Source organism: Salmo salar, chromosome ssa01 (genome assembly GCF_905237065.1).
Source record: "Salmo salar chromosome ssa01, Ssal_v3.1, whole genome shotgun sequence".
In the NCBI taxonomy this organism is placed as follows: Eukaryota; Metazoa; Chordata; class Actinopteri; order Salmoniformes; family Salmonidae; genus Salmo; species Salmo salar.
Window position 1 is genome coordinate 29,462,654 of NC_059442.1, and position 18,159 is coordinate 29,480,812.

General features: G+C 43.6%; 1 protein-coding gene across 5 annotated transcripts in view; it reads left to right on the forward strand.

The window, feature by feature from the left end:
• LOC106597151 (inositol-tetrakisphosphate 1-kinase-like) overlaps nt 1-18,159 on the forward strand; it is a 49,652-nt gene that overhangs the window by 6,387 nt on the left and 25,106 nt on the right. For all 5 annotated transcript variants that reach the window (XR_006769515.1, XM_014188432.2, XM_014188397.2 and 2 more), the window contains exon 3: nt 5,922-5,946. Coding sequence is in view for 4 of the 5 variants with exons in the window: in XM_014188432.2 (XP_014043907.1) it covers nt 5,922-5,946 (25 nt within the window). In the remaining variant the exon portion in view is untranslated. The remainder of the gene's footprint in view (nt 1-5,921; nt 5,947-18,159) is intronic.

An 18,159-nucleotide genomic window follows, 5' to 3' on the forward strand; every position in this document is an offset into this window, starting at 1 on the left:
ATGGAGTAATGGTCCAGAGCTTATGGCAGGAATCTGGTGATGTAGTGGAGACGAGCAGTCCTGTATGCTCAGGGTTGATATCAGGCTTTGCAGACTGGCGGTTATTATCCAGGCTAAAAGCGGCTGGTGTCTGAGCTAAAGGTCAAGGCCGCTAGCAGTGGCTAACAATGACTAAATAGCTAGTAGCTAATTAGCTAGTTAGCATCTGATGGCTAACTTCTGATGGAGGTTCTAGCTTTAAGGTCTAAAAATAGCAGATCTGTATCACATTGGGTGAGGCGGGTTGCCGGAAGGTATATTTAATTTAAAAATGGAAAAGGGGATTTTTCTCTGTCAGAGTGAACCCAATGTTCACTCTGACAGAGCTCCTCTGAGGAGATGGGTGAACCTTCCAGAGGGACAGCCATCTCTGCAGCACTCCACCAGTCAAGCCTTTTATGGTAGTGACCAGACAGAAGCCACTTCTCAGTAAAAGGCACATGACAGCCCGCTTGGAGTTTGCCAAAAGCCACCTAAAGACTTTCAGACCCTGAGAAACAAGATTCTCTAGTCTGATGAAACCCGGTTTGAACTCTGGCCTGAATGCCAAGCGTCACATCTGGAGGAAACCTGGCACCATCCCTACATAGAGATCCTTTATTAAAACCTGCTCCAGAGCACTCAGGACCTCCGACTGGGGAGAAGGTTCACCTTCCAACAGGACAAAGACCCTAAACACACAACCAAAATGATGCAGGAGTGGCTTTGGGGCAAGTCTCAATGTCCTTGAGTGCCCCAGCCAGAGCCCGGACTTGAATCAGATCCAACATCTTTGGAGAGACCTGAAAATAGCTGTGCAGCAATGCTCCCCATCCAACCTGACAACTTGAGAGGATCTGCAGAGAAGAATGGAAGAAACTCCCCAAATACAGGTGTGCCAAGCTTGAAGCGGCAAACCCAAGAAGACTTGAGGCTGTAATCCTAGCAACAATTTCTAAACCTCTTTTTGCTTTGTCATTATGGGGTATTGTATGTCGATTGAGAGGGGGAGGGGGGGGGCAGGCAGGCAGGCAATCAACTTTAGAATAAGGCTGTAACCTAACAATGTGGAGAAAGTCAAGGGGTCTGAATACTTTCCCGAAGGCACTGTAATAGCACTGTCTGCTATGTTTTAGACTATTGTTATGACTAGTTTCATTAATCTTATGCTCTGTGAGAGGCATATTTTAAATTGGTCCTTTTCATGGTTTGTTCAGAGGCTCTCTCGTTAGAGATGTGGTCTCCAGCCGCCTGCCCTTTACTCTCCGGTCTCTTGACTCCCCCCTGAAGCATAGTTAATTAGACCTGATTGGTCTCCTGTGACGTGAGAATTGCTCTCTGCGTGATGCTGAGTTCTGTATGTGTGGGCACAGGAGTTTTGTGGCACAGTAGTGTGGAGGAGGCTCTCACCATTACTGTTTGAGTCCTCATTGAGAGAAATGTATGAATTTGCCTAGTCTAATGATTTCACTAAATAAGAAAGACCAGAGAGGTTGTGGTGAATGTAGGCCTTAAGTATTACACCAGCAGATAGGGGGAGGAGCAATTGTTTGGATTGTGTATTTGTATTTATTATGGATCCCCAATAGCTACTGGCAAGGCAGCAGCTACTCTTCCTGGGGTCCAGCAACATTTTAAGGCATTTAAACCATTTAAAAAAAACATTGCAATACATTCACAAACGATTTCACAACACATTAAGTATGTTCCTTCAGGCCACTACTCTACTACCACACATGCGTGTGTGTAAGATGGGGGTATGTGGGTGCGGTTTGTGGCTCCAGGTGCCTCTCTTATAACATGGGTGTGTTAGGTTTGTGAAACCTGAGCAACTTGAATTTGGAAAAGTAAGAGGCTTTACTAAAGCACCTAGTAGGTGTATGTGCATGCAACGCGCTTGACTCTCGAGTAGAGGGAAATAGTATCTCTTACCTTACTTTACATTGTGCCTTGCTGTATCAGTCTCCAGCAGAGTGAATGGTTATATAAGGGGTTGTAAAGTGGGGCAGGGATTGCATTGGATTTCCTCAGCAGAACTGCCTGTAAACCCTGCCTGCTGATGGCTAAATAGTGCTGTATTTGGTATCAACAAGCAGGGAAGGGACCCACAACACTCAGGCAAACTGGCTTTAATCAAACCTTTCTCTCTGTTGCTGCCCGTGTTTTAGGAGGGTCACACTCGGCCCATGTGAAAAACGCCTAAAGGGCAGACAATGTGAAATGACCAAAAACCATTCCACTAGGGCAGGTCTCTGTGGGTTAGGTAGGATATTTTTTCAGAGTGGATTCTCTCTGCTGATAGCAGTGGTGAGTGATTTTCACCTTGCCAAGGGAGCTGTTGACTCTAAGCAACCTGATTGAGCCAGCACAGATTACGACAATGTAATCCTCCAAATATTTTTAAATCTCTTCATAACCCTCCAACCAAATGACTCCCTCTGGAGGATGGCTCGGAGTGTAGTATGTAGGTTATAGGGTGGGTAAGGATGGGCTGTGTGTGGGCCAGGGATGGGTTTGAACAATCAAATCTTCTGTGTCTTGCCTACTCCTGGAAAATATAGTTAAGGAATGGGGGTGGGCATTTTAAAATGATTTTTAGTATTCAAATAGTATCTTTTTTTTAAGATGGTTTAAATCTTGTTTTGAAAAAAGCCGGTGCGCTGCTCTGCCTCTTGTCTATGGCACGGAGATGGGGATAGAAAGTAACCAAACTGACTCGCGCAAGTTAGATTACCTATGGCAGCAACAAGTTTGTCTGTCATACCATCTGGTAGTGCCGGTCTTGACTGCATCAAATCGTTGTAAAGAAGCTAGCTACAGTAGTCAGCCAGCTAACTAACTAGCTAGCTACAGTAGCCAGCTAGCTAGCTAAAGTAGCAAGGCTAATTGAGGCTATTTTGCTGCGCTCCCTGTCCAATGTCTACATCTCCATTCATATGAATCAACCGCCTACCTGTTGGTTGATCATTTAGCCAATGTAATTCTGTCGTTTTAAATTCCATTTTGCATTGATTTAGAAATCTCCTACTTCACTTGCTACATATGGAGCGTCTGACTGTAGCTCCATTTTTCTTTGAACGACATTAAGAAACGGATTCGTTTTTTAAAAATGGGGCGCACTGTCATTATACTGTTTTTAACGTTTGAAATGTAATGGTCTATCCTTGTAGGCTATGTTGCATAGCTCATTTGATTACATTTTTGACTAAACCTTAAATGTTCTTTACCTCAGAGACCATTCATAGTAAATCTAATGCTAACGTCCGTTTAGCTATTGGAATAACAGTGCCCATCCCTTTTGAGGGGGGGGGGGCGTCAATTAGCCTAGTACTAAGTAGCAGGTTATTCCTTGCTGTAACATGTACTCCACTTGTCACCTATTTTACTGCACTAAGGTCGAAGGTTTGTTTGGAGTGTGGATGGTCACGTTGGCCTAACACACACACACACACACACACACACCTTCATAATTGCTAACTGTAGGTTATATTGCTGTCAATAGCCTGAAGTATCACTTCAGTTTTACAAAGAGAAAATGTGTCCACTATAGTAGGACTTCCTTTCTGATTTCATTATGTGGTCACTAGGGATGTAAGAATTCACCCATAGGCATTGGTCCAGGGTTCAAATGTTTAAGATGAGTGCATCGGTCTGCGGGAGCCCAAACCGATCCAAATGAAACATGCATTGGTAAGAAAGCAGAATTCAAACGTTATCAATTGCCGGCTCACTAAAATGTTTTACTCATATAATACATTTTTATGCCTTACTCCAAAAATACCTTATCTTGTGACAATTGTCATCTCCTTCCGTGTCTAAGCATGTAATTATGTTTAGTCATCAGAAAGCCCAGTCTCATTGAGGCTGCTAATCACCATTAAAATCTACAGCTCTGTGGAAGATGCCACCTCTCTTCCGTGTTTGGACCTCATGCTTTCATAATGAGGAAATATCTGATCTAGACAACCACTCCCATAGAACCAGCAGGTTTCTACATGTCCCATCCCTCTCACTGCCTTGACAGATTTCTATGAAGCTTGAACAGCTTCTATTGAAACAAAAATACCCTCAAGCATTCTGACATAGTGCCCACTGAAAGTTCACTGTTTTTCCACATACCCTAGCTTAGTGTTCATTCCCTCCTCCATGCATATTTGTCTGTATGTTCAGATGAGTAGGACCAGCATGTCCTCACTACTTGATGACCTCTAACATTTTGTTTTGATCACTGTGTTTTTATAGTACGGAAAACACTCAAACTTGAAATCAGCCACTTAAGGCCATTTCATACTGCTTTGTTATTAGCCCCAGTCTGTCTTAGCCCCAGGCTGGCCCTAGACTAAGCTTTATCCCTGGGCTAAAGATTCACACTTGTATTCCAAAGCCCTGGGATAATGGACAAACACAACATGCGACCAACATTCTATCTCTGACATGCAACCAATGTTATAAACAAGACATTTATTAACACACTATTAAATGTTGCTTTTAGCCTAGCATTTGACTTCCAACAGTCATGGTTTGTATAAACCTTGCTGTTTTCCTGTGACATCATTGGAAACAATGTTTCACTTTTGAAATTCTATCACAAGAATGCTGTGAACGAATGAGACATCAGCTTTTCTGATTCAGGCGAAATAATGCAACACAATTACTGTCATGGATATATGCAATTAAATTTAGTGTTTTCTACCATTCCAGCTGTAGAGTTTGTAGCTTTACTTGGCTAAGTGAAGACTTTAGCCAGCCTGCATAGCAACCATTTTTGTTTGGCATAGCAACCAATGTTTTTGGATTAAATAGTATGAAATTACTTGTGCTTGTTATGCGCATTATTTTCATATGTGAATTAAGTGAATGTGCCACTTGTGATTGGGCAGTCTAGGCATTGCTCTTGACTCCGTTTCACACGTAATATTTTGGCACTGTGTTTCTGGGGCTAACCCCAAAGTCTGTGCTAACCCTGCTCTGGTGCAGGGCCAGCTAGCCCTGGGCTAAGGTTGGTGCTAGCTGACTTTAGAATGTGCAAGTATGAACACTCACTTAGCCCCGGGCTAAGATCTCCCTTAGCACAGGGCTAAGGACGCTCTTAACCCTGAGCTAAGGTGCAGTGTAAACGGGCCTTTATACTACTTGTTTGGGCAGACTGGGGTGGATATGAAAGACCGTCAAGTCCTTCAGTGGTCGTCGGACAGCATTGTGGTTTATTACGTTAGAGCAGCTGGATGTCTCTTACACAAACGCTACTAAGGACTTTGCTCTTGTAGGTCTGTGCGTTGCCAAGCAACCCTTTTCTTTTTTTATATGTATTTTTATTTTTTTTACCGAAAGCTCCATCGCTGTGTCTTTGAAAAGTAAAGGCATTCCCTGGCCCTGGACTCCCAGACTAAGCATTCAGAGATGATTTAATTTAGACTTAATGGCCATTTATTTATGAATTCCTGGAACAAATTCACATTCTATTCTTGAGTGTTATGCCACTGGTTTTCATTCCCAGAATTTCATAAGATTTGTGTGTTCTGAATTTAAACACTGATGCTAAAGTCTGTTGGTACTTAAGTATATCACTGTCAATGTTTTATGTGAGACAGACTCCGGACCCTTGAAGTGGCGAGGTGCATGCGCTATCTTGGTTTCTTTGCCAACCATCTCCCTGCCCTTCAAAACAGCCATAACATTTGTAATGGTGTGAGATACCCCTTGTGATTGGTAGCCATTTTGGTTCACCACTACAGAGAGCTTGAAAATACACTGGAGAATGGTAGTCAATTTTGTCAGGGTAATTTGTTGGAGTTAAGGCATTGCTGTATCTCTTCCCCCAACCTCTGCATTTTGAGGATATTAGAATAATGAATGAATGTACACATTCTGAATTGTTTTTTTTCTTCTCATCTGCCTTTCAGGAAAAGAGGAATAGAAGTGGTCCAGGTAAGTTCAATAAGACTAACTCAATTACCCAAACATTCATTTGTGCCTTTTTTAAAATTGAGATTAAAAGATTCATTGGGGAATATCCTGCTCGCACAAGCATCGTTTGACACACTGTTCATACCCCTGTTGTTGGTGGAGAGAATTTTGCAGGTCTGAAGCTTATTTCCTGTAGTTCTACAGATGTTGTCATGGGTTGCAAAGAACATGCATCATTGGTTTCAACACACTTGAAAAGTTTATCAGTTATCCAGAAAAGAATGCAGATGAATAGCCTATCCCTAGTTCTAATCCCTATGGACTTTGATCTATGTTTGAACACCGTTTGATTCTAGTTTGTTCCTGTTGCCCGACAGAGATCTGGTGTTTGTGTGCCCACTATGTCCATGCTTTAAAATTGAATATTGTATTGAGTAACACCTGTCTAAAGCTGCTGAAATCCAGAGAATTTGTACATTGTTACCTGGGTTTGTGCATTGAGGCAGAGAGTGCATGGTTCATATCACAGGGGTGGACAGGGAGAAAGGAAATACTGGGGGAAGAATGATTGATGAGCACCGTTAGCCCCATCCCCTTCGTCCACTCATCCATCCAGTAGCCTGGCCTGTCAGTGTGGACTTTTCGGCTTCTTTAGGATATGACACAGCCCTTCATGTCGTCCTACTCCCAGATATTTCCCAGATATTCTACTGTAAACGGCCGGTGGTGGAAACAGTGTGCATGTTTCCACCGTCTCCTCATAGATGCCTCATGTAGATGCTCCCCAGGCCCCTGTTCTGTATGTCTGTGTGGAGGCAAGAGTAACATGAGCACCACCAATAATGGGCTTCCTGCTTGGGGCGTCACTTCTCAGGTCATTACAACAATCAAATGTGTGTGTTCACAGCCGGGAAGATGTTATCTTTGGTCTTTCATTGAAACACTAGTGACCGTTAATCAACCTTTTTGTCATGTGCAGGTTGTGTAGTATGAGTGACTGTGTCCCAGGGCTCTGAATAGCTCTCTGCAATCTGTTAGTTAACCGAAAAATCTTGAGGAGGAAATCGAGAGCCATTAATTTCCCTGCCTCTCATTTTTGTGGTGTATTTCACTCTTTCTATGTAGTCTTATGTTCGTTCACTTTTTTTCTGGAGATATCTCCAGCACACCCAGACAAAAAGATGTCCAGGGAATGGTCCCAAAGTAAACAGTGCTTTGTTTCTCAGAGCGCTCTCATCTCTCCCAGAAGGCCAGCAGTTCCTTACAGCCTAGATCCTGTGGCACCCCCACACCCCTCTCCTCCACACACACGGGTCTACAACCACCAGGGCTATCTCTGGCATCTCCCATGCTCCGACTTTTAGCTGTGCTGTCAATGCCAATTGGGAGAGCACAATGTAAACACACCTGCACGTTTTACATTTTTTAGTCAGTGCTGGTGAGGGCTGCCTGGAAGGTGAGCCCTGTGCCAGTCAGTTTTTCTTGTGGCACGACCTCGTTACATGGGAAACAATGGTATCCATTGACATGCTCTGGCGTTGTTACGTTGTACATGTATAAAGCTGTCATCCCCTATTATAAGGAGGGAGTGAGATGCTCTGTTGGGAGGCAGGGAGAGTGGAGCATGGAGGGTCAGAGGTTCCCAAACAGTCTTTTCACGCTATGTTATTACAGGATAAAGAACACATTTCACATAAATTTAGCTAAATCCCCTGTTTTATGTGCCGTTTAATACCGACTTCTGATCCTGATATTTGCAAACATTTTAGGGACAGTTCATCGCAATTAACCCTTTCAAATGAATTGTGACACACTAGCCTGAGCCAGAGAAACATGACAATGTCCTCTTACAGGTCTGTGTGCTTCCCAGCAGAATCAGTCACGATAGCGAGCCAGTCTGGTCGTGATATGGCTATATGTTTTGATTGGGATGTTGTCTTCTACACTATTTGGGGGGGGGGGAATTGTACAAGGAGAACTCTGTTACTATGTCTGGATGTGTGGTGAATCTGAGGCTGTGGTCTGATCAAGGTTAAAACCCACTCCACCACCCACCTCCTGTTCCAGATAGGCTTCAGGCTCGCAGCCTTCACTTATGTCCTTGTAGTCTTCAAGCTGATCCTGTTGATAATGTCCAAGTCTCTTCTGGTGGTAAACAAGGTCAATAATGGCAACCAAAACAATCATGTTCTAATCTTTGCATAAACATTTGATAAGTTTACTTTCCTTTGAACAGGGCTTTTTGGTTCACTTTGATGCAGTCTGGGTAACTTTTCATTTTCTGTTAATACCTAATTCATGGGACTTACCTCACTGATTTTAAATGCGGACAAAAAATGGCTGTAGAATATTGTTGTATTTTAAGCAAAGGGAATGAGTCTTGTTGCTAAGAACCTTTCTGGGGCCATGATGGACCGTTTCCTCCGTAGGGCGATTAATCTCTATCACTCATTTATTGGAGCAGAGCTTGCAATAAAGTAACATTTATGTCCCTCTATTGAAAATCAAAGTTCAGTAATGTCAATGACAGATGTAGCACTATAGAGCATGGCAGCAGTTGTGACATCATGCTCTGTGAACAGACCTAAATCGGTCGGCCCTAAGGGAGCTCATTTCTAGTGTGGGAAAAACTTCAGCCTGTCTGGGGGGGAGGAGGAAGAGTCAGAGGAACCTTTGTTACACCTCAATCTTCATCCTTTTCATGTATCCACAATCTGTCCGTCCTTACACACTCCCTCTTGTGGTCCTCCTCCCGCCATTCATGCTGATCCTCCTCTAAGCGATTTCCACAACCTCATCAATATTGACCCGTTTCCCCTAGCTAATGAGCCAGCAGCCGTCTCCTAGAGATCCATACATTAGTCTGTCCTTATTATTGAGCTGATCAAATGAACCCACTAGACTTGGGACACCGATGTTCTCTGCCAGAACTGATCAAGGAAAATGGCCATTGCTGTCCAGGAAAAATAGAATCTAATTTTATCATGCGCTGAGTGCTAGGGAATTTCAAGTTAATTTCCTGGTTGTTACTGTATCTCTCCCACAGATCTTTTTTATTGAAGCCCATTGAGATTGATAGTACTCACTCCAAAAAGCATTACGTAGCCAACTGCTCTTCTAGTCCATTGGGTGTAGCTACTAGCCAGAGGAATCCAACATCCTAATGGGGGTGATCTTTTGGATTTCATTTTGCAGCTTAATTCAGGAGTCCCTGAATTGAGGCGATTAAGTGACTGCCTACTTGATGCAACCAGTTTGATACCTATTGTAGTGATTGAACAATACCTGTGGGGTTCTTTGGAATACTGAATCGGTGCGATTTTATTGATTTATATTGTATCTTCAACCCACCCATTGGGTGTTTACTAGTGTTGAGCGACTTAACCAATTTATTATTAAAAATGGTGTTGGGGGGGGGGGGGGGGGTCTAGGTTATTAAACAACTGGTTGACCAACGTCTGTTCAATTACTTGCATTCCATTTACTTCTGCTTTTTTTGTGAGCCAGATGTGCCGTTTCTCTAGTGAGAAATCAAATAATTCACAAGAGAAATTAAGTCAAGAACTATATGGGAAAGGGGGATACCTAGTCAGTTGTCCAACAATGTATTCAACTGAAATGTGACTTCCGCATTTAACCCAACCCCTCTGAATCAGCGGTGCGGGGGGCTGACTTAATCGGATGCTGAGCTGAAGGGAGTTGTAGTTTTCATTAAGTAGATATTCTACCTACACTGAACAAAAAATGTAAAGTGTTGTCATGAGCTGAAATAAAAGATCACAGATGTTCCATATGCATAAAAAGGTTATTTCTCTCAAATTTGGTTACTTCCCTGTTAGTGAGCATTTCTCCTTTGCCATTATAATCCATCCACCTGACAGGTGTGGCATATCATGAAGCTGATTAAACAGCATGATTGTTACACAGGTGAACCTTGTGCTATGGACAATAAAAGGCTACTTTAAAATGTACAGTTTTGACACAACACAATGTTACAAGTGTCTCAAGCTTTGAGGGAGTGTGCAATTTGGAATGGTGACTGCAGGAATGTCCACCAGAGCTGTTGCCAGATAATTTAATGTTCATTTCTCTGGACGGTATGTCCAACTGGACCCAACCGCAGACCACGTGTTACCATGCCAGCCCAGGACCTCCACATCCGGCTTCTTCACCTGCAGGATGGTCTGGGGGGATAAATCATTCTAACTAGCTGGGCCTGGCTCCCCAGTGGGTGGGCCTATGCCCACCATGGCTGCACCACTGCCCAGTCATGTGAAATCCATAGATTAGGGCCTCATGATTTTCTTTAAATTTACTGATTTCCTTACATGTAACTCAGTAAAATTTTTGAAATAGTTGTAAGTTGCGTTTTTATATTTTTGTTCTGTATAGTTTATCGAAGAAACATGGTAATTAAGACTTTTACGCCTGCTATGTTAGGTTAAATACACAGACCACATAGACCACTGCATGATAGAGGAATGCAGACAACTCAATGACAAGAGCGAGTGACAGTTTGACAGTATGCATTATCATCTTTGAAGAACTAGTAAATTGATTGTCAGACAGCGCTGCAGCAGAATGTATTCGGACCCCTTTTTCCAAATTTTGTTACGTTACAGCCTTATTCTAAAATTGATTGTTTTCCCTTGTTTGTTTCCCATGATTCCACATGTTTTATTTCATAGTTTTGATGTGTTCACTATTATTCTACAATGTATAAAATAAAGAGAACCCTGGAATGAGTTTGTCAACTTTTGACTGGTACTGTATAAATTTGAAAAAATGTCAACCTGTTTGTCATTAGGGGGAGGATTTTATTTTTTATTAATCCATTTTAGAATAACGGTGTAACGTGGAAAAAGTAAATACTTTCTGAATGCAGGCTATCTAAATAGGATGACTAAAGACCGTTCACTATGGGGAGAACAGAGAATGTTAGATAATTTGCTGCCTGGTATTTTTCTATGTGGACCTGACAGACAGAGGAATATTTTGAACGTTCACTATTTTAAGCTGGCATTTTCATTAAAACACATTTTAATGTCATTATTTCATAATGCATTTTCATTAAACTTAAAAAATAAAAAATACAAAATTACAATGAATCGACCTCCAAAGCCAAGTTAAAGAATGCATAATGAGTAAGGCTGCAGCTCTCGTCAATATTTTATGAGCACAGAAAATTAAGTGTTACATCACTTCAGGGAAGATCATTCTGTGTTCCTCCCCCAGTCCTATCCCTCTGTAGCATGATCTTGGGAGTGCCAAGGTTTTTTTTTCTTCCTGGATGTTATCAATATCTCTGACAGAGATGCTCATCTCGGATCTCTAGAGCATGGTATCACCCCAGCCATCTGGAGTTGGCATGATGGAATTGGCGTGAGAGGCTGGGAGCAGCAGGCCTTCAGTAATGAAGCCTCAGATGAGAGGGCAGCAGTAGCGTCCTCCATCCTATCACTTTCTCTCCCAGGCTTTGAGAGTCACTAGAGCATAGGCTCAGCAGCTGTCATCTTCGCCATGAAGATCATATCCTCTCTACTTCTCAGTGATCTCAAACCTACAGTGAAGAGGAATGAGTAGTGGACTCGAAGCAGTGCGGATACCATGGTGGGGTGCCTCCACACTCCCAGTGAGGAGGGAGAAGGACACTACCCTATGTACTCCAGGGAGGTTCAGGAGCCTGGCGCAACGTGGCTTCATTGGCTCCCTTTTTATCTCACCCTTCTCTTCTGTCTTCCTCTGTGTAAGATGTATCCCTCGGCCACCCTTTGGCCTCCTCACCCGTGTTCTTACGGCAGGTCAGGGTGTCAGGTGCCACAGTGTATCCTAAATGAATAATTTATCGTGTCTGTCTGCACAGCAAGTCTGTCTGAGCCAGGCTGGAGAACCAGGTGATACTGACTGCCAGCTGATGCAATTCTGAGTCACTGTATGCTTTTGGTAAACTGACTCCATGACGAAATGAGACAAACTGCATATTGGTTATCTAGGCTTACATGATGAACATATAATGATTCAGTGGACGATTACTCAAGCACGTAGTGAACTGAAATGATACTATGGCTATCCTGTACAGCTGGGAGAACCGTGCTGTAGCTCCTCACTGTTCTGTGGATCAGAACATCTCTGGGATTTCTCGGGAATGTCACAACACATCCCGTCAGTAGTACGAGCATGAAAGCTCAACATTCTGCCCTTGAACGGTTCTCTATGCAGGAGTGTGGGTATTTTGTCTGTCTGTCACAGGCATGGCCTGTACTCCTGTCCCTGGGGGGCTCCAAAAGACGTCAGTTGCCATTTTCTGATTTTAGTGTTTAGCATAACATCAGTGGCTTCGCACTGAGTTCTGTGGGCACTCTGGAGCAAGATCATGCTCCAGGCATGACGTGAGTAGCTGCATGGGACAGACCTGTCCTTTCCGGCAGTGGTGGAAAAAGTACTCAATTGTCATACTTGATGAAAGTTAAAAATTCCTTAACAGAAAATGACTCAAGTGAAAGTCACTTGTCAAAGTACTTGGTTTTAAATGGACCATCAAAAGAAAATGGAATTGCTAAAATGAACTTAAGTATCAGAAGTAAAAGTATAAACCATTTCAAATGTTGTATACTGCTCAAAAAAATAAAGGGAACACTTAAACAACACATCCTAGATCTGAATGAAAGAAATAATCTTATTAAATACTTTTTTATTTACATAGTTGAATGTGCTGACAACAAAATCACATAAAAATAATCAATGGAAATCCAATTTATCAACCCATGGAGGTCTGGATTTGGAGTCACACTCAAAATTAAAGTGGAAAACCACACTACAGGCTGATCCAACTTTGATGTAATGTCCTTAAAACAAGTCAAAATGAGGCTCAGTAGTGTGTGTGGCCTCCACGTGCCTGTTTGACCTCCCTACAACGCCTGGGCATGCTCCTGATTAGGTGGCAGATGGTCTCCTGAGGGATCTCCTCCCAGACCTGGACTAAAGCATCCGCCAACTCCTGGACAGTCTGTGGTGCAACGTGGCGTTGGTGGATGGAGCGAGACATGATGTCCCAGATGTGCTCAATTGGATTCAGGTCTGGGGAACGGGCGGGCCAGTCCATAGCATCAATACCTTCCTCTTGCAGGAACTGCTGACACACTCCAGCCACATGAGGTCTAGCATTGTCTTGCAATAGGAGAAACCCAGGGCCAACCGCACCAGCATATGGTCTCACAAGGGGTCTGAGGATCTCATCTCGGTACCTAATGGCAGTCAGGCTACCTCTGGCGAGCACATGGAGGGCTGTGTGGCCCCCCAAAGAAATGCCACCCCACACCATGACTGACCCACCGCCAAACCGGTCGTGCTGGAGGATGTTGCAGGCAGCAGAACGTTCTCCACGGCGTCTCCAGACTCTGTCACATCTGTCACGTGCTCAGTGTGAACCTGCTTTCATCTGTGAAGAGCACCGTGTGCCAGTGGCGAATTTGCCAATCTTGGTGTTCTCTGGCAAATGCCAAACGTCCTGCATGGTGTTGGGCTGTAAGCACAACCCCCACCTGTGGACGTCGGGCCCTCATACCACCCTCATGGAGTCTGTTTCTGACCATTTGAGCAGACACATGCACATTTGTGGCCTGCTGGAGGTCATTTTGCAGGGCTCTGGCAGTGCTTCTCCTGCTCCTCCTTGCACAAAGGCGGAGGTAGCGGTCCTGCTGCTGGGTTGTTGCCCTCCTACGGCCTCCTCCACATCTCCTGATGTACTGGCCTGTCTCCTGGTAGCGCCTCCATGCTCTGGACACTACGCTGACAGACACAGCAAACCGTCTTGCCACAGTTCGCATTGATGTGCCATCCTGGATGAGCTGCACTACCTGAGCCACTTGTGTGGGTTGTAGACTCCGTCTCATGCTACCACTATAGTGAAAGCACCACCAGCATTCAAAAGTGACCAAAACATCAGCCAGGAAGCATAGGAACTGAGAAGTGGTCTGCGGTCCCCACCTGCAGAACCACTCCTTTATTGGGGGTGTCTTGCTAATTGCCTATAATTTCCACCTGTTGTCTATTCCATTTTCACAACAGCATGTGAAATGTATTGTCAATCAGTGTTGCTTCCTAAGTGGACAGTTTGATTTCACAGAAGTGTGATTGACTTGGAGTTACATTTTGTTGTTTAAGTGTTCCCTTTATTTTTTTGAGCAGTGTATATTAAGCAAACCAGATGGCACAATTTTTATTTTATTTTTTATTGACGGATAGCCAGGGGCACACTCCCAACACTCAGACATAATTTACAAATGAAGCATGTGTGTTTAGTGAGTCTGCCAGATCAAAGGCAGTAGGGATGACCAGGGATTTTCTCTTGATAAGTGTGTGAATTGGACCATTTTCCTGTCAAAATGTAGCAAGTACTTTTGGGTGTCAGGGAGAATGTATGGAGTAAAGTACATTATTTTCTTTAGGAATCTAGTGAAGTAAAAGTTGGCAGAAATATATAAATGGTAAAGTACAGACCCCCAAAAATGACTTAAGTAGTACTTTTACTTAAGTACTTTACACTACTGCTTTCCGGTGTATGGTGTGAAGTCCTGTGTGTGTGAGGTGGGGGCAGGCTGTTGACAGGACCTCTCTGTTGTGTATTTAGGAGATTAGAAACTGCGCCTCAGTGGTGCACAGCCAAATCCCCTCTACCTGCTCTCCACCCCCACACCACAGAGACAGCGAGCGAGAGAAGGAGACGGATTGGAGAGCGAGCCCTGGAAGCATGGCTCTCTAGCTACCTCCATCTCAGTACTAAATTGTCCCTGTGTGCGTCGACTACTCCTTTAGTGTTGTGTGCCCTGTCTCTTTAATGGTTTGTTGCAGTATAGTGTATATACAGTGTATATACAGTGCCTATGTATCCTAATGTCACAGAGGAATTTTACAATGTTATTCAGCCCTTTATAAGGTGAATGCTTCACATGACAAGTCACAGGTAAGGACTGGAATTGGGCACAGCAAGAGTTCGAGGACGACGCTCAGGGACTCACCACAGAGTGGGGGGGTAATGTGAGATAATGAGGTCTTGAGGGGAAGGCGGTTATAAAACGTTGTTCCACCTCGCTATCTTAAAATAAACACTAACTTTAAGTCACTCTGGATAAGAGCGTCAGCTAAATTACAGAAATGTAATTGTAAATAAGCGGAACACCAAGGTGTGTGTGCGTGTGCGCGCCCTCCCTTAATCTCCCATGGGCAGATTCTGCGTGTAGACCGAAGGACTGAATGGGATGCATGAGATAACGAGCTGCAGTAGTTACGTGTTTGGGGGTTTTCATCACCGGTTATTTGGATGTATCAGGTTTGGGCGAAGGCAGTGTTTAAACTGCTCCAGTGAGTCGATTGGAGGGGGTTGAGTTTCCTATTGCGAGGGTGAATACTTCGTTTTTGCCAGATCTTTCCATTTCTACCCCGTATGAACACAGAAGTTAATCACGCATCTGACCCAAATGATGCTAGATTTCACGTCTGGATTAACAGAGATTATTGTTCACTGCTCTGCATAAAGGTTCTCAGACAATACAATGTAGACCTACAGTATACTGTATGTATGAGATTCTAGTTAATCCGTAACATAATGGAAAGGAGTGTCACCTTTACATACATGATGACATCATTTACAGTAAACCATTGCCTGGTTAGTGTTACTGACACAGTTAGTTCATAATCTTGAACCAAACTTGGATAAAGGCATGGAATTTCGTGTCGATTGGTACAGTACAGGTTTGTCTTTCTTAGATTAGTTTTTTATTTATTTTAATTTGTAAGCATTTACAAGAGCAGGACCAAGGTTAGGCTAATGAGTCATCTATCCATTACTTTTCCTAAAATTATTAAACAGCCTGCCCTGTACTGCGACTGACGGGCTCTGCCCAGCACTAACGCTTCGATCACACTGACTGCGTCATTGCATTTTGGTACACCAGAATTACGTTCATTTCCAATGAAACTCTGCATTTGAGATTTGTGGACTACAGGAAATGAGAACCGAGCACGCCCTCATTCTCATTGACGGGGCTGTAGTGGAGCAGGTTGAGAGCTTCAAGTTCCTTGGCGTCCACATCACCATCAAACTAACATGGTCCAAGCACACTAAGACAGTCGTGAAGAGGGCACAACAAAACCTATTCCCCTTCAGGAGACTGAAAAGATTTGGCATGGGTCCTCGGATCCTCAAAAGGTTTTACAGCTGCACCATCGAGAGCATCCTGACGGGTTGCATCACTGCCTGGTATGGCAACTGCAATACAGAGGGTAGTGCGTACGGCCCAGTACATCACCAGGGCCAAGCTTCCTGCCATCCAGGGCCTCTATACCAGGCGGTATCAGAGGAAGGCCCTAAAAAATTGTCAGACTCCAGCCACCCTAGTCATAGACTGTTCTCTCTGCTACCGCATGGCAAGCGGTATCGGAGCGCAGGGGCGAAAATCTGATATCAACTTTGGAGGGGACAATTACATTACATTTTCTCAAGAGCAATTCCTGAGGGGGACACCAAAAGTAGTGCTGTAACACACAGCCTACGTTTAATATGGTAAATGTATATTGAGGAACCAAAGAAATAAGGTGTTTGCCGTACGTATATCTGTCCCCAACTCTGCTGTCTGTGTGCCATCTGTTGCCTGCTCTGCCTAATGACATCATTGTGAAACATTTCCATTAGAATTTCATTTCTTTCTTATGAACATTTTATCAACTAGTCTTTGAGATATTAGGCTACTAGGGTTCTTACTTTGCGTTTTGGTGTACTGAAAAATACTCTGATGTCCGTCTTTTTTCTGCCATTTTTTTTACCTGGTTGGCTACACACACACACAGTATGTAGGTTATTTACAGTAGGAGATGGGCTTCTATCATCTTATCTTCTATCATTCTATATGGGCTTCGATCTAAAAGGTAGCTAGCAAATGTGAAACGGATTACAGTGACGAGTTGACAGCTGTATGAGTTCACCATTTACACAACATATGCTGCAACCTTTTGTAATTTTAATTTTTGTTTCATATTGGCTGGCTTCTAACAATAGCTGAATTTGCAAAGCTAGCGAGCACCAATTCAGTGGTGTTTGCTATAATCTTTGCTACTCGGGTTAAATAAAGGTGAAATAAAATATATAAATAAAAGTTCCCTTGCGACAATTTAGCTTTTCCAACGAGACCATTAAATATATTTAAAACAATGGTAGAAGAGAGTGTAGTTCTGTTCAGTTTATCGCTAACCTTATCACAGGGACTTTGAAGCACTAACTTACATGCATGCTGATCTTGGAATAAATTGACGATAGCAAAGATTCCATCTTTGACGACGCCACATAAATGGAATAGGTACTAGCTAGCTTAATAGTTAATATTTGCGCGCTAGCTCTGCAAATTCAGCTAGTGTGTGTGCGCGATTGACTGGATTAACCTCACGTCAGTTACGTGCATTGAGTGCCTTTCAGACAGTAGATACGACCTCTACGTTACCTAGCAAGCTAAGGAACTAGCAGTGGATCAAATCAAATTTATTTATATAGCCCTTCGTACATCAGCTGATATCTCAAAGTGCTGTACAGAAACCCAGCCTAAAACCCCAAACAGCAAGCAATGCATGTGAAAGAAGCATGGTGGCTAGGAAAAACTCCCTAGGAAAAACTCCCTAGAAAGGCAAAAACCTAGGAAGAAACCTAGAGACGAACCAGGCTATGAGGGGTGGCCAGTTCTCTTCTGGCTGTGCCGGGTGGATATTATAACAGAACATGGTCAAGATGTTAAAATGTTCATAAATGACCAGCATGGTCAAATAATAATAATCATAGTAGTTGTCGAGGGTGCAACAAGCACGTCCGGTGAACAGGTCAGGGTTCCATAGCCGCAGGCAGAACAGTTGAAACTGGAGCAGCAGCATGGCCAGGTGGACTGGGGACAGCAAGGAGTTATCATGCCAGGTAGTCCTGAGGCATGGTCCTAGGGCTCAGGTCCTCCGAGAGAAAGAGAGAATTAGAGAGAGCATATTTAAATTCACACAGGACACCGGATAAGACGAGAAATACTCCAGATGTAACAGACTGACCCTAGCCCCCCGACACATAAACTACTGCAGCATAAATACTGGAGGCTGAGACAGGAGGGATCAGAAGACACTGTGGCCCCATCCGATGATACCCCCGGACAGGGCCAAACAGGCAGGATATAACCCCACCCACTTTGCCAAAGCACAGCCCCCACA